Below are 21144 nucleotides of genomic sequence, written 5' to 3'. Positions count from 1 at the left end.
ATTTGGGCTCGGTCCAGGATTATCAAAGGCTTACACTGAGAGTAAAATTATAAAAATGAAAAATTGGGGATGAGGAAAATGGAAACAGGCATTCTTTTATTTCTTCCGAAGACAGAAGTGAAGTGAATGCCAATGTTCGTTGAATTTCGTTACTGCGGAAAGTAGAAATTTCTCTACACTTTCGGTCTCAGCTTTCGCCCTGCTTCACTATGTATGTATGCATCTCGTTCTTCCTAACTGAAGAAGCAGTTCACACTTGACTTGGAACTTCACGTTCCCTGGGACCTCTACTTATAAAGTAAGCGATTTCTTTATTTTCTTTAACAGTTTGCCTCTGTGAGAGTGTATGTAGAGAAACCAGAAATTCTTTTTGGTACTTGAAATTAAGCATGGTATTCTTTCCTTTTATTAGATTTAGAAGAAGATGTCTTGATTTGGTTTAATAACTAAGCCTTCTAACACTACACATATCAAGCCAAGTTATTAAAAATTATAATGGCATGTGGCATTAGTTGGATGTAAGGGATAACTGCTATCTTATTAAAGCTGTTTAAAGTAAGTTTCAAAGTAACCATAGTACTGTGTCATCAAAACCCTGAAGTAAATAAATAAATGCTTTGGCCTCTACAGATACTGAACTCTAGTTTACTTCTTTCTGCCTTAAAAAGTATACCTTTTAGAGATTTCTGCTTCTGGCCTTGATGTAATAGTAGGGAGAACAAGAAAACTGAGAAAAATATATGATACAATTGTTTTAAAACGTTATGTATGAGGCAAAATAGGACTGTGAACTCTGGGGAAAAAAAAAAAAACAACCAAAGTGAGACCTGCTATTGTACCAGCTTACTGCATGGAGAAAGTTTCCAGTCACTGTACAAGGAAGGGGTACCCAGACAGGGCCCAGCAGAATCCCCAAATTGCAGGAATGCAGATCAGAAACCAGGGAGGACAAGAGAGCTAGAATTTGTAAGACAAAGTAAAACAGCTCTGGAGTTTTGCAGAGAGTTCCCAAATCTATGAGCACTGATTGATGCATTTGTGAGAGAAAACTATATAACATTTCAGAAAGAACCATTGTAAAGAAGGAAGCAGAAAAATTCTGGAGCTCACAGAGGGGAAATGGTTTGTGTTCTCACCAGCAAGTGTAGAACATCTTCCATAATACATAAAACATCAGATAGAATCCTCAGAAGAATGCTGTATTACAGATAGAGCTAAATTAGTCCTATGATCAAAGCTTCTCTGCCCTTAACAAAACGTAAAAGCCGACCTCAGAAAGACCCAACTTATTTCAAGTAATTAAACTGCTTGTCAGCACACAATTTAATACTAAAATCAATATAACAAAATATCACAACTCACAATGTTAAATTCCCGATGCAAAATATAATTAAAAATCACTAATCATAAAAAAGAAATAAAAACCATAACAAAGTGAAAAAATCAACCAAAAGAAGAGACCCAGAAATAATAAATGATGGAACCAGCCCCAAGGCCATTAAGACAGCTGTTATAAATGATTCATAAAGTCAAGAAGTTAAGGAAAACAAGTATACAAAGTAGAGAGAAATGGGAGATATAAAAGACCAATGAAAATTACAAATCCAAAATGAAAAATCAACTTCATCAAAATATATTAGACACCACAAAAGTGAAGATTAGTTAAAACAAAGGCACAGAAAAGAAAATTCTCTAAAATGAGTCAGAAAGAGAAAAATAAATCCTTAAAATAATTTTTAGACAATACCAAGCAGGGTAACATATGTGTGTCTGGGGTCCCAGAAAACGGGAAAACAAGAAATATTTAAAGAAATAATAACTGAAATATTTCCAAACTTAAGAAAATGTATTTACTCACGAATCCATGAAGCTCATTGTACCCCAAGCAAAGTAAACCTAAAGAAAATCACAAGAACATTTGTCATAATGAAAATGACAAAAGGCAGTGATAAACAGAAAATCTTAAAAGCAGCTGGAAGAAAAGGTCCCATAACCTACAGAGAAAGATGATGAGAAGATTTCTGGTTGGAAACTACTTAAGCAGAAAACAGAGTGACATCATTAAGATATTGGAAAAGCAGTGCCAACAAAGAAATCTATATCCAATGGAAATATCTTTTAAAAGCAAAGGCAAAATAAGACAGACAAAAGCTGAGAAGTCATATGCTGCTAGAACTGCACTAAAAAAAATGTTAAAGATAGGTCATGAGGTAGAAGGAAAATGATACCAGATGAAAATGTAGATCTACACAAAGAAATAAAGAGTTCTAGAATTGAAAATAAGTAAATAACTTTTTTAAAAAACTTTATTTTTAAAATTTCCTTAAAAGATAATTGACTCTTCAAAGCAAAATCAATAACAATGTATTATGAGGTTTATAGCATATACAGCAGTAAAACATATAATACTAATAGCACGAAAGAGAGGAGAGGGAAACGGAAATATACTGTCAAAAGGTTCTTTTGCTATACATGAAGTGATATACTATTATTTGTAGATTAAGTATAATAAGTAAAAGATGTACGTTATAAACTCCTAGAGCAAACATTAAAAAAATGAAAAACAAGTTTAGCTAATAAGATATTGGAGGAAACTTTTTTTAAAAAATCAGAAGAAGACACAGAAAGAGTAAAAACAAATAAACAAAAACAGATGGAGCCAAAAAAAAAAAAGAGAGAGAGAGAGAGAGCAAGATGGTACATTTGAACCTAACCATAGCGATAAATACATTAAACGCAAATGACCTGAACATCCCAATTAAAAGGTAGAGATTGTCAGATTTTTTTTTTTAGAAGAGCAAGGGCCAACTATATGCTATCTAAAAAAACTCATTTAAAATATAAAAACACAGTTAGATGGAAAGTAAATTGATGGAAAAAGACATACTATGTAATCACAATTTTTAAACAGCTGGATTTGGCTATGTTATTAGCCAAAGCAGATTTTAGAAAGAAAACTATTAGTAAAGATAAAGAGGAACATTTACTGATAATGAGGTCAGTTTATCACAGAGACATAAAATCCTAAATGTGTATGCACCTAATAACAGAGCTTCAGATATATAAACCAAAAACTAACAGAACTAAAGAAGAAATAGAAGATACATGTGAAACGTACAAAATAATATTGAATGTCAACTGTAATTTTAAAAAAAGAAATAGAAGAAATCCACAATTATACTTCCAGATTTAAACACACTGTTCTTGAAATAACAAGAAGAAAAACATATATAGGCATATAGAAGACTCGCACAAATTTATCAAATAATTAACCTAATTTATATTCATAGAATACTCTCTACCCACCTTTCTTAAGCACAAAATAAATTTTACCAAGGTTAACCATAATCTGGGCCATGAAACAAGTCTCAGCAAACTTAGAATTGAAATCAAGCACATTGTGTTCTCTGGCCATGACAGAATGAAACTGAAATCAGTAACTGAAAGATATTTAGAAATTTCCCATATATCTGAAAAATAAACAATATACTTCCAAACAAGCCATGAGTCAAAGAAGAAATCACAAGGATAGTTAGGAAATATTTTGAACTGAATGAAAACATAAACACAACATATTAAAATTTTTCCGATACATTTAAAGCTGTGTTGAGAGAGAGTAATATACTATTAAATGTTTACATTAGAAAAACAGAAGATCTCAAATCAATTACCTAATCTTCTATCTTAACAAATTAGAGGGAAAAAAAGAGCAAATTAAATTCCAAAGATATAAAACATAAAAAAATAATTTAAAAAGCAGAAATCGGTGAAACAGAAGACAGAAAACAATACAGGAAAACAATGAAATCAAAATTTGGATCTTTAACGAGATAAATAAAATTGAAAACCATTAGTCAAATTGATCAGGAGAAAAAAGAGAAAAAACAACAAATCATCAATATCGGAAATTAAAACAGGGCTATTACCACAAATTCTACAGAATAATAATAAAGTGGTAACAAATGCTATGAACAAATTTATGCCAATAAATTAAGCTACATAGATGAAATGGATTTTTGAAAGATATAGATTAGCAAAGTTACTGAAGAAAGATATAATATGAACACCCCTATTTAAATAATCAAATTCTTAAGTTTAAATGCCTTGTACCAAAGAAAAATCTAAGCCTAGATGCATTCATTCACTGTCAATTTCTACCAAATATCAAAAGAAGAAATAATGACAATTCTAGAAAATCTTACCAAAATTAAAGTTGAGGGACCACTTCCCAAACCATTTTATGAGAACAATATTGCCACACTATCAAAATCAAAGATATTACAAGACAAAACACCACAGACCAATATTCTTTTGTAAACAGAAACACAAACATACTTTTAAAAACTGAACAATTAGACTCTAACAATATATAAAAGGGATAATCCATTATGGACAAATGGGGTTCATCTCAGAAATGTAAGTTAACGCTCAAAAATAATGTAGTATACAGATTAAAAAGAAAAATTATGATTATTTAAATTAGATTTGGAAAAAGCACTTGTCAAAATTCAGCACTCATTTAAAAAAATTCTCACGAACCAGGAATAAAAAGAAACTTAATCTGATAAAAGATGTTTACAAAAAACCTATAGTTAATACATACTTTATGTGAAAGACTCAATGTCCTAGTTAGTGTGATTAGATTAAAAAAAAAGATTGGAGAAAAGGAAGTAAAACAGTCAATATATAAAAATCCACTATATTTCTACACACAACTAACAATATCTGAAATAAAAATTTTTAAATGTTCTAATATTAACATTAAAAAGTAATATTGTTCAAGACAAAATGGAGCAAAATAGATATTAGAAAACACGCTTAAAGAACAAAAAACTGTCAAACTAGAATTCTATATCCAAAAAAAATATGTACACTTGATAAATGAAAGCAAAATAAAGACATGTTTAGACATACAAAAATCGAGGAATTCATTCTCTTGCAGAATCTCACTACTGGATATGCCAAAAGAATTTCATTGACTGAATAAAGATGACATTAAGTGGAAAGACCAGAATTCCAGAAAGAAATGAAGAGAACCAGAAACAAAAAAGAAAAAGGGTATTTTTGAAAACCTTTAAAACTTATCTTTATTTAATAAATACTTTTAATCTTCAAAACACTATTCGCTGAAGCAAAAATAATAGTGTGTTCTGGGATTTAGAGCAAAATAGATGTAAAATATACGACACTAAGGGAACGAAGGACAGATGAGGAAGTAGCACAACGCCATTCGAGGATAGTCTGTAATCAGTTAAATATGCTTATCATATTTCTGTGAAACCACTAAAAATAATAGAGGTCAAGAGATGAAATCTGATGCAATACTAAAAATCACTTGAGCCATCAAAAAGAACAGGAGAGGATGAATAGAAGAACAAAGAATGAATGAGATCACTAAAAATCAAATACCAATACAAAAAAAAAAAAAATTCAACCATGTCAAAAATTACATTAACTGTATGTGATCTACACCTTCTAATTAAAAGGCAGAGACTATTAGGTTAGATTTAAAAAAGAAAAAAAAAACTTTAAGCTGTTTATGAGAAACAAACTTCAAATATAAATTCACAGAGAGATTAAAAGTAAAATGGTGGAAATGACCTCAGTCAAAGTGGTAAGGAAAGGAACTCCAAATTCTGTCTCTCCATAAAAGCAATAAAAAGCAGGCCAAAATGATCAAAATCCAGTTATTCTTGAATTCCGAGAATTAATCAAAGACTTGTAACAACAAATCTTGGGGAATACTGAAGAAAACTGCTGATTCTCAGAAAAAATAGTAAACTTTGTAGTATTTTAATTTACACTAGTCCTTTCCCCTCACCCCAGTCCAGGAGTAGCTCTGAAAATAACAGCTCACTTTTCTGGTACTGCAGGGACCATAAAGTACCTCATTCACAAATAATTCTAATTATTTGTTCTGATCCATCCTGTCCTTCCCTGGTAGTCTATCATAAAATGCTTGTCTTTATTTTACCTAACTCCTGGAATAGGCTCAGTGCTAACTGCTTTCAGACAGGCATTTGTCAAAAACATTCACAGGCTAATATCTTAGTTGCAGCTCTCTGAGGTAATGAATAATAGTTACAGCGAACAATAGATTAACCTAACACTTGAGAGGACAAGCTAGGAAATAAGATGTCTGTAAAGGCTTTGAATAACTCTGACATATTCCTGGGAATCTGAAGAACACACACACTTACTCAGAACTGGGCACATACTCAGGAGCACATACTTACTCAGAACTGGGCACATACTCAGGAAAGACCAGAAGAGACTTTAAGGTCTCAGCTCCTGCTGATCTCGAGGCTTCATTTTCTGCCAAAACAGGAAGTGAAGGCTAATGCAGAGTTGCAAACTGCCTGGCTAAATGGCGAGAGTGCACCTCAACACATGCATGGGCTCTTTGGCAAAGACTGGAAGTTTTTGTTTGTTCGTTTTGTTTTGTTTTGTTCCAGAAATGTAAGGAAAACTCCGTCTGATCATTAGCTAAATATCAAATTAACAGAGACTTCAGGGGCCATCCACAACACAGAATACAGACTGTGCAGAATTAGTCCAGAAAACTCACTAAATAAACAACAATTAATACAGAAATACCAATACATCTTGAGGAAAAGAGAGTTGCACATTACAATATTATGAATACTGGGTGCCAATTAATATTACAATCCCTGAGTATATTGCAATACCCAGTTTCAATAACAAAAATAAGTATATATGCAAAGAAACAACAAAGTATGGCATATACACAAGGAAGAAAATCAATAGAAACTGAAAAAACTCAGATATCGTGTTTTCCAGGCAAAAACTTTAAGTCAGTTATTATATAGTTAGAGAATTAAAGGAAACCATTTCTAAAGAACTAAAGGGAAGTATAAGAATGCTGTCTCAATAAAGAGAATATCGATAGTTAGAAATTATTTTTTTAAGCCAAATAAAAATTTTGGAGTTGAAAAGCACAATAACTGAAATAAAAATTTCACTAGAGGAACTCAACTTTAGACTTGAATAGGCAGAAGAAAAAAATAAACAAATATAGAGAAGGGTCAATTGAAATTATTCAGTCTGAAGACCAAAAAGGAAACAAAAGGGAGAAAAATTGAACAGAGACATGAGGCATACCATCATGTGTATCAACATACACATAACGGGAGTTCCAGAAGGAAGGGAGACAGAGAAAGAATACTTGAAAACGTAATGGCTGAAAACTCCCCAAATTTGATGAAAATCATTAAGCTACATGTTCAAGAAGCTCCATGAAATCCAAGTAGGACAAAATCTAATAAGTATATTTACCCAGGTTATGAAATATTAGGTCAATATTTAAAAATAAATTTTATTTCTGAAAACAAGCAAAAACATTTGGAAAATAAAATTTTAAAATAATATTTGTAATAGAACAAAAAATGAAATAAAAAATTTAAAAAATCCAGAAAAGATGTGTACAACCTGTACACTAAAAACATTAGTGAGGTAAATTAAAGAAGTCTTCTTAATTGAAAAGATAAACCCTGTTCATATACCAGAAGAATCAAAATTGTTAAGATGTCCATTTTCCCAAATTGGTACATAGCTTAAATGAAATCCCAGTTGAAGAGGTACAGCTTTTTAAAAAAAAATTCATAATGATTCTAAAATTCATGTGGAAACACAAAAGACCTAGAATAACTAAAACAATCTTTCAAAATGAATAACAAAGTCGGAAATCTTAAACTACATTTCAAGATTTAGTAAAAGCTATAGCAATCAAGACAACAAATTGCTCAATGAAATAGAATAGTGTTCTCTATATACACCTATATATGTATATTGTCAATTGGCTTTTTATCAAGAATACTAATTCAATTTAACTGTCAAACAGAAAATGATCTTTTCAGCAAATATTATCAAAACGGTTAAATATCCATAGATTAAAAAAAAAAAAGTTTTGACCACAACCTTACTCCATACACAAAAATTAATTTAAGACCCATCATAGACCTAAATGTAAAAGTTAAATCAATAAAATGTCCAGAAGAAAACAAATGGTAGTATCTTTGTGATTTGTGGCATGCAAAGATTTCCTAGAAAGAACCATAAAATGCCAAGCATAAAAGATAAATATGGGTCAACTGGACTTCAACAAAATTCAAAATTCTTTGTATCAAAATATTTTATTAAGAAAATGAAATTCCAAACCACAGACTGGAAAAAATATTTACAACACAAATATCTGACGAATGGTTTATATCTAAACTATATAAAGAACTTCTTTAAATTAATAAGAAAAAGAAAGAAATCTAATTTTTAAAAATGGCCCAATAGTTGAACTATTCCACAGAGGATAAGTAAGAGATATAAGAATGGCCAAGAAACACTTGAAAAAGTGCTTAAAATTACTGGTCACCAAATATCTGCAAACTAAAATCAACTAGATATTATTTCATATTCACTGAAATGGCTAAAATAGAAAGGACCAATGAAACTAGCCATTGGAGAACCTGTGGAACAATCAGTACTCTGATGCTTTATTGGTGGAAACGTAAAATGGTATCACCAGTCTGCAGAACTTTTTGAAGTTTCTTATAAAGATCGAATTATCATATGACCCGGAAATCCCAATCAGTATTTATCTAAAAAAACAAATGCCTACAAATAGAACTGTACAAGAATATTCATAGCAACATTATACAAAAAGGCCTAAAATTGGAAATAACACTAGTGTTCATCAACTGGTGAATGAATAAACAAATTGCAGTATAATCCTAAAATGGGATACTAGTCAGCAATAAGAAGTAACATATTACTGAAATATTTAGCACATGAACAAACGTCAAAAAAATTATACTGCATAGAATAATCCAGGCATAAAATAAGACATCCTGCATATAAAGTTTAAGAACAGCACAGGCAAAACTAATCTCTGTTGACAAAAATCAAAACAAGGATTGCTAGAAAAGGCATGAAAGAATTTTCCGTGCTTAGTAAAATGTTCTGTATCTTGTTTTGTCTGGTAGTTAGCTGAGTGTACATAATTATTAAAACTTGTTGAATGAACACTTAATATACATGCATTTTATTGTACATTAATTATACCTCAATAAAAACACAAAACATGCTTTTCTTCATTTTAATTTGATTGATAATTTTTATCCTCTTTCTTTCTCAGTGCTCTCTCTGAGACAGGAAACATCAGATGCTTTTAAGCTCATCTCCAGTTGTTGTTGCTGTTTTAAACTATGGCTTCTTCAATATTGACATTGACATTAGGCCTTTAAGGAAGCTGTTACTTTCAAAGACAAAAAGTTAGTTGAAAAATTAGTCAGTCAGAAGAATTTTGAAATATACATACATGAAGGTTTAAAGACTCAATGCTTTCAGCATTCTGGACAGAAGAAACAATTAGAACAAAGGGCCTACGATTAGATGTACTTGGTGTATCAAAAGAAGAGTGAGATTGGAGTCCTTGAAGTGGATTAGAAGAGATTAGAGTAATTGGATAGAAGATCAGAGAGAAAGTTAGAGTCAGATCCTATAGGGCCCATGGGCCACTATAAGGATTTTGACTTTAACTCTAAGTGATGTGAAAGCCATTGGTGTGTTTTGAGCTGAGTTTGATGTTGTAACAGCATCACTCAAATGGCTATCCTGAGGAGATAATGAAGAGGTCAAAGGTGGAAGCAGGGAGATAAGTTAGGAGATTATTCCAAGACTTCATGAGAGAGATGATGATGGCTTGGGCTAGGATGATAAAATCTATATTGACTTGTGGCCACTTCTTCCACACAAAGTAGATGATTAGGTGTGCACCTCATAGCTCTGTCTATTGGAAAGTTTCTTCCTCTTTACTATCTTCAAGGCCACTCTTGATAATGGAGTTGTCACCCACTTTCAGTTTTTACCCACAAACTGAGCCAACCCATATGTAGACCAACTCTGACTTTTTCCTTTTCAGCTGATCACAGAGAACTCATCCTCTGCACATGTGACCATGTCGGCAGGTATGGAAAAATGGGTGCTGGTAAAATCTTGTTGGGTAACAGTGGGCTTCTGAGCTGCTGTTTTATGCAACTTACTCATGTCCTCTGGTCCTGCTCAGATGTACATCCATCTAGCAAGGGGTTTCGGCTGGATCTGACCAACGTTATGATTTGGTGAGGCTGACAAGACTCAAATTATAATGGACTTTTTCAATGTCTGGTATCGTCATATCTCATGGTGAAGAGCTCTGTTTCTGTTAGGACTTAGTAACATGCCAGGAGCTGTTTCTCGAAAGTCATGTAATTCTTTGCTTCAGATGGCATGGCCTTCCTTCGGAACCTCATAGGCCACCGTTGTGATTTCCCTACTGGGATTTGCCATGAGTTGCATACCACATGCTTTCCCACTATCAACACTTCTAATACCATGGAATGTATATAAACTCTTGTAATCCTTTATGTGCTTCGTACAAGTGACTCTGGCCTTTGTACTTTTCACTCACTGAATTATTTAGAGTTTGGTCTATAATAGCAACTCAAAGGTTATTGATTTATTCTTGGTCCTTTGGTCTATGCTTGAGAAATTCTTTTCACCCTAGAACTTTTTATTAAAATTGTTTTAAAACCTATTTAAGATACTCACATTTTATCTTTAATTTTTTAATTTCCATTTACAAAGAATTTCAATATATATGTACCATAGAGCACCTGGAGAAAAGCATATCGTTATTTTAAAAATAAAAGAAATCCCACAGTTCAAAGAATCCCTACTGACAAAGCACCATGGAAATTCTCTTCCTAAAGAGCTGAATGTCTGTCTTCGAATGTGTTTCATGACTCAACCACTATTTATTTTAATTCTCTCTAGGCATGAAATGACTTTTTGAAAAAATTTTTTCATTAGAGTTGTTTATAGATGTATTTCCTAGTCCAATAGTAATAAACATAATTTTTCTGGTGTATATAAAAAAAAGAAAAGAAAAGAGAAAGTAAAATGTGTAGCACTTTTGGTATTTGTGCATCTTCACCTGTTTTTCTTACTTCAACATTTGAGAGTTTCTCGCCAAGAGTGGCTCTGGTGAAGGAGATAAGGAAGAGCTTTCCAAAAAACCACACACATTCCCTCGTAAAAATAAAGCAAGAGTCGTGGTTTGAGTCCAGCCAGGTTGGCTGCCTATAAATTCATTATCAATCTTTCACATGACCAAATGGATCTCCCCCACTCCGTTATCACAACAGAATTCTAATCAGGCATCCGCCGAATAAAGGATGTATCCACGCTGGTGCAGATTTGGTTTGAAACATTTTATTGGCAATACTGCTGTCGTATTTAGGAACTCTAGACTTTTGTCAGATTGCATTAGCTCGAATGACAAGTATCAATGGTCGACTATATTTGAAATATTGTAAAAGTACCTAAAAATAATAGGCATTAAAATTCATTCTGTTCACTGCAACAAACCCCTAAAGATTTCTTGTCCTCAGTGGAACTGGCATACTGTAATTGTTATTTGGAACTTAATGTAACCTCAACAGCAGCAGAGACAATACAGTCCTCTCATTATGCACATGCTCTAGGATCGTTTATTTTAATGCTTTCAAATAAATATGTTCCATGCAGCATACCACAATAAATAAGGAGCAGCAATGTTCTTCTAGTAAATCCATTCATAATGTGAGTCACCATGTAAAACACCACATCTCAAGTCTTTGGCCCTGTACCATATCATGAAGCAAACCACATCTGCACCTAATCATATCTGGCTTCATATGGATTTAATAGGACTATACCAGAAGTGCATGTAAGCACAAATTTAACCAGAGGTTTTCAGCTATTAAATACAGCTACTAAGTAGTTAAAAGGCAACAACTAAACCCCTTAAAGCTCCTCCCCCCTTATTTTTGAGACAGCAATATAAAGATAGAAATGCTCTGATGAATTTCAGGTTAGTGGAAAGCAGGGTAGGACACCTTTGGGATACTTGGAGCAAAGCCAGCAAAATATGGGACCCAAATTGTCACAGCAATACTAGTACTGAATGGACACTGAATGTGAGTGGCACTGACGATGCCGAGCTCTAGAAGGTGAAGGTGGGGGCTGGGGAGGGGGCGGCTCACTTCCACTAGGCAGATAACTCCACGGTGCCTTCCTCCTCGCTATCAGCTCTATTAGCACGAATCTCCACGAGGGTCCTGGCAAATCGGGTCCACTCATCATTGTGGGGTACTGCAAGCTGCAAAGCAAATCAATGGGAAATGGTGAACAAGATATCTCTCATGTCCGAAAGCCTTGAAGCCCCGCGTGACTGTTCCTGCTGAAGCTGACAGTTCCCTCGGAGTGTAAAGGAAACCAGATAGTCTTTTTCCTTGAATCGTGTAGGTAGGTCCCTGAAGTGCTGCTCTGAAACTGACAACTCAAGGAAATACTGTTGCTCTCCAAAGCGAAATCACACAGGGAATTAAAAAAAAAAACTTGAAAACTTATGTAAACTATACAATTACATATAGCAGCCACATTTAAAGCACTTATAGTAACGAAAATTCATCATAAGCAAACCAGACTTACAGAGAACACAGCAATAAAAACTGCATTACGGACTAGAATTTTGAAATAACTGTGACATTGTCTAAGTCAATGCTATTGATCCTTTTTTAAACATGTTGCTAATATGCCAATATACATGACAAAAGTCTAGCTTACATATCGAAAGAAATCTTACAACTATGAAATAATGCCTTGGCTTCTCCAGCAAGATCTTACATGATGATACCTATGAATAATAATAATAGTAGCTAAAATTTATCAAGCTTTCAGTTCCAAGTACTTTACATGTCTTAACTCATTTCTATAAACAATTCAATGTAGGGTAATGTTTAATTCCACAAGGTAGTGTTTAATTCTACAGATAAAATCAAGAAACACAAAGATTAAATCATCTTATCAAGGTTGCATAGCTAGCAATATCAGTGCCAATGTCACCTGGTTCCAGTATTTACACCCTTAGCCATCACAACATAGTGATTTGCTGGAAAAAAAAAAAAAAGAGGGGGGAGGTGTATTACTTATAAAGTTTCCCAAATAATATCTTCTTCTGTGCAAAATTCAGTGAGGAGAATATTAACTCTACCCAGTACAAATTGCACATATGAATTTTTGCTGGCTGATTTAAAGGATAATGATTTCTCTGCATAGCATCCAAAAATGAATTGCTTAAAGATATCATGCAAGTGTTTGAAATAGAAAAGAGAATTATTTGAAGATGAGAAGCAGGATCAAGTAGAATTGTGAATAGTTTTCATTTTTATGTAGAATAAAACTGATTTAGACTGTAGAGCCATTTTCCTGGAGGAGATTACAAAATGGCATAATCCATCTATATAGGTGTTAGTGCTAGATATACTATCCACATTTTCTAGAAATATTAAACATTACATTTTTAAAAATAAAAAAAAGAGAAAGGAATTAAATCTAAGCTTTTTTGAACTCACTTCCACAGCTGAAAAACTCACCTCCATGTAGACCAAATGATTAGAACTTTAAAAAGTATATTATAGGGAATGATATTTTCAGATATCATCTGTTCAAGACAACTTATTGGAGAGTGACATCATCATTCTACAAAATCTGTCCTTCAATTAGTGTTCTAGTACTAAGGTTAAATTTTTCAAAAATATAATTTTGGAAATGACATACAGGTGAGGGAAATAAGTTCTGTGACTTACGTTGAGGAATGTAATACCACTAAGAATTCTCATTTAGCCGTGTGAATGAGTTTTTAAACGGTTAAATACTTCCCTAGTTATTAAAATGAATCCAAATTTATTTTTAGGCAATGACATAAGTTCACAATAGTATCGAATAACACTGTTATTCCTTTGCTTAGTCCATTTTCCCTTCTTTCAGCTCTTTTCCTAGGTTCTGCTATTCTTCAATTTTCTCTTCAATTTTAGAAAATACTGCATTAGGGAAAATGAAGCCCTCAAAATAAATGATACAAAAAACCTAACAAAAGCATAAGCAGTAAAGGGTTGATATCATACTTATATGAAAGAATAGGTCCACTATCTCTTTTCTCTCCTCCAACTCCTGACCAAGTCCTTCCAAAAAGAACCACAAAAGCCCAAGAAGAGACAAAAGCTAATCATGATAACATATTTATAACTTTTTCTCATATAAAATGAGAAACAAGCTAAAGCTAAAGCACCTCATAACTTTATATAACTTTAAATATTGGAAAAAGGCAGGCCTCACTGATAATACATAGTATATTGTTCATAAAGATGAATATACTCTGCAAATTTGGCTCCTAAACATAACACTACGTCGTTGGTTATAATGGTGCAAGTTTAAGTTAATATATGATGCCATATGCAACATTTTATTGACAGTAATACCTAGAAACTATCTACTAAAACAAGAAAATAGGTAAATATGTTTACATAGTTTCATGTAGTAGTAATGACAAGACTATTAAGAGACAACACCAATAAAAGATTATGAAACATTAAGGTTTGAATATGTGCCCAGATACAGTTTGCAACAGAATTCAGTATCATTTACGATAGATAGTTACACATCTAACTTTTCAAAATTTAATTTTATTAAATTTAAATGTTTCTGATAAACAAACAAAAATACGATGGAACTACATTTGACCTTTTCCACCCCCATGCTTCTAGAAACTTAAATTGACCTACCTCATCCTATTACACGTTTTCATCTAGTTGACTATAAAAATAACCCAAGATGATTGTAATGTTAGATTTAGAAAGTGAACTGCAGACTGCCCCATTTTTAGTATTAAACATCACCATCAGGAAGCACTTTAAGTATAATCTTAGCATGCATGTGTGACTGCGTATTCACAGGCTGTTTCCACACCTAAAGTAATAATTTTTGGCATTTGAGTTACTTGTAGGTAAGACTAAACAGGTGTCCTAACAAACAAGATGACTACTCTTTTCATTTGATATCTTCAGCTGTAAACAGCACTTGTTTGGACAGCACTGTCCTTCTTACCTTTGGCACTTCCCAACTTTTACCTGGTTCTCTCTGATTAGAAATCACTAGAAGGGGCTCACGAGCACAAAAGCAACTGACACTTTCTCTAGGAGACTTGTAATCCAATAATGCCTCAATCATTAAGTAGGGAAAATCTTTGCTCATGTGTCCTAGTTAACCTATTTCCCGTTTAGAAAAAAGACGTGCAGCTCGCTACCAGTGTTAATTTTACATAAACACGTTCTTAGAGGCTGAAGCAAATCTGACCAGTTTTCAATGTGAAAAAAATATATAAAAACTGTTCTTGGAGTTATTTCTAAGCAGAACTTGTCTCTAATCCTAATGTAACAGAAATGTATACATAAATCATATTCATCAAATGAATCTTCGGCTAACAACTGTTCAAGAATGATGTTACCATCACGTGTAGGAATGCTACATTTTCTAGGATTTGATATTTTCAGCAGTCAAGGTTTACTATATTTTGTAAATATACTAAAAACAGAATTCTATAAATAGAATGATATCATTTGTTCCCAAACACTAATGAGAGAAGTGAGAACAATAATAAAAGTGAGATATTTTATGGCAAACTTTGGGGGTAAGGTTAGGATTGTAACCCGCGAGTAATCTCGGGGTAAATGCCGCAGCCGTAAAGCACTGCCGGCAAATATTTTTGGGGCAAATGGGAAACGAGTTAAAGAAAAACATTGCTCTCAGGTCCTTTGAACTAGCATACAAATTTATTCCACCTGCATGGACTGAGTATCAACTCTATGCCACGCACTATGCCAGGGAATAAAGATACAGCAGTGAATCATTTTGGCATATGATGGCTATGAAATACAGATCAAAATAAATTACAATGTGCTCTTAGGTCAACATGTGTAAATACTGACATGGTTTTCTTTTTCAACTTCACTGACATTCAAAATATAAATAGTCTAAAATTTACGTTCTTACAGTGACAACTACAGCATTTCCTGGTATATGTTGCATGTCAGGCCAAGTATTGGGAAGCAAATGGCATGTGAGTGACTTGGCTACAGCATCTCTTCAAGTTTCTGTCAAGGCATTAAAGGCTAAATCTAGAATATCATTATAAGTTTTTTCCCTTAAAAACAATAGTTTAAGATAATTTTCAAACAATTTACATCTGTGCTAGGAAAAATATTCACAACTTTCTAATGGCGATGATTCATTTCAATTAATTAAAAAGTCTATTAGAAGCAATGTGAAGAAAAAAGCTCATAGTTACATCAAAATAATAGCATAAGGAAGGACTTGCAAAAATTGTCCAGTATTGTACTGAATCAAAGTGGATCTGGAAACGTTTTCTGCCTTCAGACTCATCTGCCAAAGTCCACGTCCCAGGTCAGGGATGACTCAGAGTTTCCCACCACTTCGTATACAGGGTCCACCAATAGCTAGCTCACCCCTGATGAGATGACTGTTTTCTAATTTTTTTGCTAAATGTGTAAAGGATTTTTATGCCAAAAACACTCAGGGTGCTGATTCCTGAAATAACAAAATCTTAGCTCCAAAAGTGATCACCTTTTAAAGCTTTGATATGACCCTCTGTTTACAGCCAATGCCAAAGGTAGTTACTGAAGTAGCAATTTGGCCATACGAAGGAGGTGAAATGAACCTCAGATTTGGACAGGAGACCTACATTCTGCTCTCATCTTGGTTACTGGCAATGGTCAGGCACTTAACCTCTCATTGCCTCAATTGTAAAATAGGGATGATGGTGTCTGACCCATTTATCAAGAGATGTGGAGAGGAAGAGAACAGTAATCTAAGTGAAGAAAATACTATTAGTTTATCACACAATAGTCACATGTTCTTTTCTTTTAAACTACCACTCAGATTGAACAGGTTCTTAAAAATGACATGTAAATGGCTACATATTAATTCTATAACGTTTGCATGGTTTGGTTTTCGTTCGCTATAAGAATTAATTCTGAAGTTTGCTATGTGAAGACATTAGGACCAGCGTGCAGACCTCTCTTTAACAGTCAGGAGACAGAAGTACAGGGAGCTAAATGGTTTGCTAAAGACCTCATGACTTTCATGTGTTGTTCATGTGAGGCAATCAGGAGCCTCACCCCTTTAAGAAATGCCAGTGTACCAGGGCAGAACGGCAGGTAATGTGTTTTCAATCACCTGCTAAGAGTCTAAAGATTGTTTTTAATGTTCCTTGGGAGATGAAAGGTTATCTTAATAAGAGCAAAGTGCAGAACTTGTGGAAAAATTCATGAAAACTGATCATTTTAGTCCCCCCTCTCCACTACTTCTCAGGCTGTCATGGGTCTGTCCCTCCCCTCCGCTGGAGTGGACTGGAACGGGCCTCTGGACCCTGCCCATGCCATTCCCACATGGCTCATCAGCCTAACCACTGGCTGTCTAGCAAGGGCTTCTTGTCACTTACAGGGAGGCACAGATTGAATTATAACTGGATTTTGAGAATGGAGCCAGGGCTGACTTTTTCCACCTCGGACACCAGCCAGAGCATGCTTTCTTTTCCAGCTCCGCCACTTATTTGCTGCTGTGTGTCCTTTATATTTTAACATCTCTGATCTTCACGTCCTCATTTGTGAGAAAGGAATTTTGAGACCCATCTCCTAGGACTGTTGTGAATATTGACTATGACAACGAAAAAGAGGTTAGCACAGTGCTTGCTCATTAAAATAATGGATGTTGCTTTTCCTGTTTTTCCTTCATGTTTATCCCTCTCGCCTCCAATATTTTTTTTTGCTTCCTTCCCATTTGTCTTTCTTCTATTTTCTTTTCACCTACATAGAGCTGCATTTTTAAAGAAGTATTCCTTATATTTTATCATTTTGATATCTTAAAAACCAACACAAATAATTTCCTATATAGTCACACTTTTGATAATAACTAAGTTTCATGAGCTGGGTGCGGGAAAAGGGTTCTTTCAGAGCACAAGAAAAATTCTGTCAGAGTACTTTTCATTGCTCATTTAAAAAAATCAAATTTAAAGTATCATTATTCCTTATAAATATGTACATATACATATGTACGTATATACATACATATTTTTTATTTTTCAAATATGACTAATGCCGCTTTATCTACCTATTTCCTTTCTACAGTAGGATTCTACATTTTTAGCTCAAGTCGTAAGGTTTTGTAACCGCCGAACATGCCGTTATAAAAATCAAATGACTTTTTATAACCAGGGTTAAACACACAAATATCATTCATGTGTCCCTTTTTATAAGCACATGGCGAACCATTTTGAACAGCCCTCAGTCAAGCCAACTTCATTTGTTAGTAATTTTAAAGGGTTTATAGTACCTAGCAGCTGATTTTAAATAGCAACCTTATCTGCAGTAACTCCTACCAGCCCAATGCTGTATATTTTATGGTAAAAATATCTGTCTCAACCCTTGCTTAACATAAAAGTAGGTTAATAAATTTTTTTAATAATTAAGACAGAAAAGTATTCTGTAATTTCAGTTTGCTTTCTCAGATACATTAAGCATGGCAAACAAATTAAAATGAGTAGGACTCTGGGCTTCAGGATAAGTATTCCATGGATGTGCGACTCATCAGCGTGTTTGTAATCTTTCAATTAAATGAAGTCATTTTTAAAAAGTCTGAGATGATGATGTTAACCATTGATTCTGAACAGATACACAATTCCTCTCCTGTAGCAATCTAAAAATTAAAGTTTTCTGTTAAAAAAATACCTTACAAATTACCTTTTCAATTTAATATGCATCGATTTTTTTGTTCTTAGTGCGTTTATAGAAACTGTGGAAGTGAACGTGGATTTCCACAGAACTGCTAACCCCTGTTAAGCTCTTAAAGCTTTTTAAAAAGTACAATTATTAATGGCACCCCAGTTCAGGAGATTGTGGAGTTACTGGTATACAAACACACATTTGTGTTCAGAGGAAGCCTATATTTTTTAGGGCAATTCCCTTTGCCACACACACAGATGGAAGCAAAGTGGGAGGTAATAAGCAATGAAACAGCCGCTGGAACTCGCTTCGTATAAATACAGCTCCACTGTATTTAACTCTTGGGAGCGTCTAGCATCACTGGTAACAATGGATGAAACCACGGACCAAAATTCCAAGCCAGAATGCAGCACACAAGCTTTACACTACAGTTCTCTACCACAAAAAGACATACTGTGTGGCAACTTAGTATTTACAGCAGATTTAGAGAAGTCGGGAAAGCAGAAGTTACATTAGTCTCCTTTCTGTAGCATCTGCTATTACCAGTTGGTGAGTTTAAATTTCTGTAAAATTTAACAGCATTCTAACCTACAGTAGTCTGATGATATCTATTTTCGGTTAAGAATTTCTTTCATCTGAAAATCCCATCTGAGAGAACCCTCATCCACTCATGAAGCTGCAGATCTCTCTCGTCCTTGTATCTTTAAAGGAGTGGTTGACTTTTATAGCATGTTTGTTAGAACAACACTTTTAAAAAAGCCATTACCACCCAATTAAGGAAAGAAATAAAGGTAGAACATAAAAGTCAAAAGTAAATAGTAACAAATATGGGTCTATATCAATTTCAATAAGCCAGCAAACATTAAAGGAAATAATTTTAAATAATATTCTTTAAAAAAATGAACATTTAAAAATATTTTTTATGTTAAAATTTAGCATTAGAGAAAGCATGACAAAATTCTGAAGTTTTTACCTGTGGAAGAAAAAAAGAAAACTACACAGGTAAAGAAGAGTTAATTCGTTAAGATTTTAAAGATGACCTTGTTCACATTCATATTAAAATCTTATCATCTTGTTTTCTTCAGAAATCTCTTAAGCATTATTTTTTTCAATTATTTGGAACAATATATTTCTCTGTACAAAAGATGGAAAAAATGCTAAAACCATTGGCTGATGGGCAATAATGGAAAATGAAACTTTAAAACTTCAATTACCACTCTTTTTTCATAACACAAAAGATCAAGAAAATGACAGGGAAATGAAAAAGCATATGCTACTCAAGCTGATCGGTCCTATTAGCTGACTAAACATATATCCCTTATCTTCCTGATATTATTAACTATGGGTTTTCTTGTAAATTCCTAGCAACCACTGCACCTAAGCAGTTTTGACAAAGAGAAGGCTTATCCCTAAACACCTTAAAAACATTTACCAAGGTAATAAAAGAAATATCGTTCCCTTCTATTGAATATTTGGGCATAAAAGAGGTATTTTTATAATGTAGTTCACGATTTACTGTATCTATAGTGTCCAAAAAAAGCACAATGAAAAGGAAGCATTTTTCCAGTGGTTTGATAACTATTTGAATCAACTGTTAGGATTTCATTACACTAGTGGCCAATTGCTCACTTTAAAACACAGGAGGGGAGAGGGACTGGGATGAAGACTGGAAGAAAGGACGAGTACTCTTTTCTAAATTTATTTTCTATATATCGTTTTCCATACAAATACTGGTTGTTTTTTGTCCTGACCATGAATCTATAGCCAACTTGGAAACTGCACTCTGAATGCTTCACACGATTAAGTTTTTGTTTAACCTTCAACTTTCACGTATGAAACATTTATTCACCCAAATATTTATTGAATGCCTGTTATGTGCCAGGCACCGTGCTAGACCAGGTTGTCCTGTTCAAATAGACAATTCTACATATCTACTTTGTGTATATTTCTGTGTACGTTTCTAATCTCTAATGATTAGAAACTCTGCTGAGGAATATGATAACCAAAAGAGGACTGTCCAACTGGTTTTTTCCCCCCTAAGTCAAAAGGGTAACTAGTTGTTAGGATACCAACAGATGTTCACTTTTTACCTAACGGTCATTATACTAAGACAAATAAACATAACAGATTTCATCTAAATGTTGAGAAACTATTGGCTTGTCAGGAGGAGAAAGATCTTAGGGAATGGGCCATGGATCAGTTTTAAGAGCCAGCCAAAAAAAGTAAGAGTGCAACATTTCTTCCACAATGTTATGCTTTGATATTCCCTAAATGATAAATAATTCATGTTTTGAAATGTAAAAAAATGTCCTGATCGTTGACATTCTCAAAAATTCATGCAAACCTTCCTTGAAATAGAATATAATGATTCATTCACTTCCTCACTTTGCAAGTCCAACGTATATGGCATATAAATATTTACACATAAACATGAATGAGCAGATATTTGATTTCCTATTAGATTTTAGAAAGA

At 33.6% G+C, this 21144-nt stretch overlaps 1 protein-coding gene across 6 annotated transcripts in view; it reads right to left on the bottom strand.

Moving 5' to 3' along the window:
• Window positions 1-7436: 7436 nt before the first annotated feature.
• DYNC1I1 (dynein cytoplasmic 1 intermediate chain 1) overlaps window positions 7437-21144 on the bottom strand; it is a 343203-nt gene continuing 329495 nt past the window's right edge. For 4 of the 6 annotated variants that reach the window (XM_016131454.2, XM_016131458.2, XM_016131455.2 and 1 more), the window contains one exon: window positions 7437-12193. In XM_016131454.2, the coding sequence (XP_015986940.2) occupies window positions 12083-12193 (111 nt within the window). In that variant the 3' untranslated portion in view covers window positions 7437-12082. The remainder of the gene's footprint in view (window positions 12194-21144) is intronic. The other 2 variants (XM_016131460.2, XM_016131461.2) reach the window with 1 other exon arrangement.

This window comes from Rousettus aegyptiacus, unplaced genomic scaffold (assembly GCF_014176215.1).
Source record: "Rousettus aegyptiacus isolate mRouAeg1 unplaced genomic scaffold, mRouAeg1.p scaffold_m13_p_13, whole genome shotgun sequence".
NCBI classification, from domain to species: Eukaryota; Metazoa; Chordata; class Mammalia; order Chiroptera; family Pteropodidae; genus Rousettus; species Rousettus aegyptiacus.
This window is presented reverse-complemented; position numbering and strand designations above follow the sequence as displayed.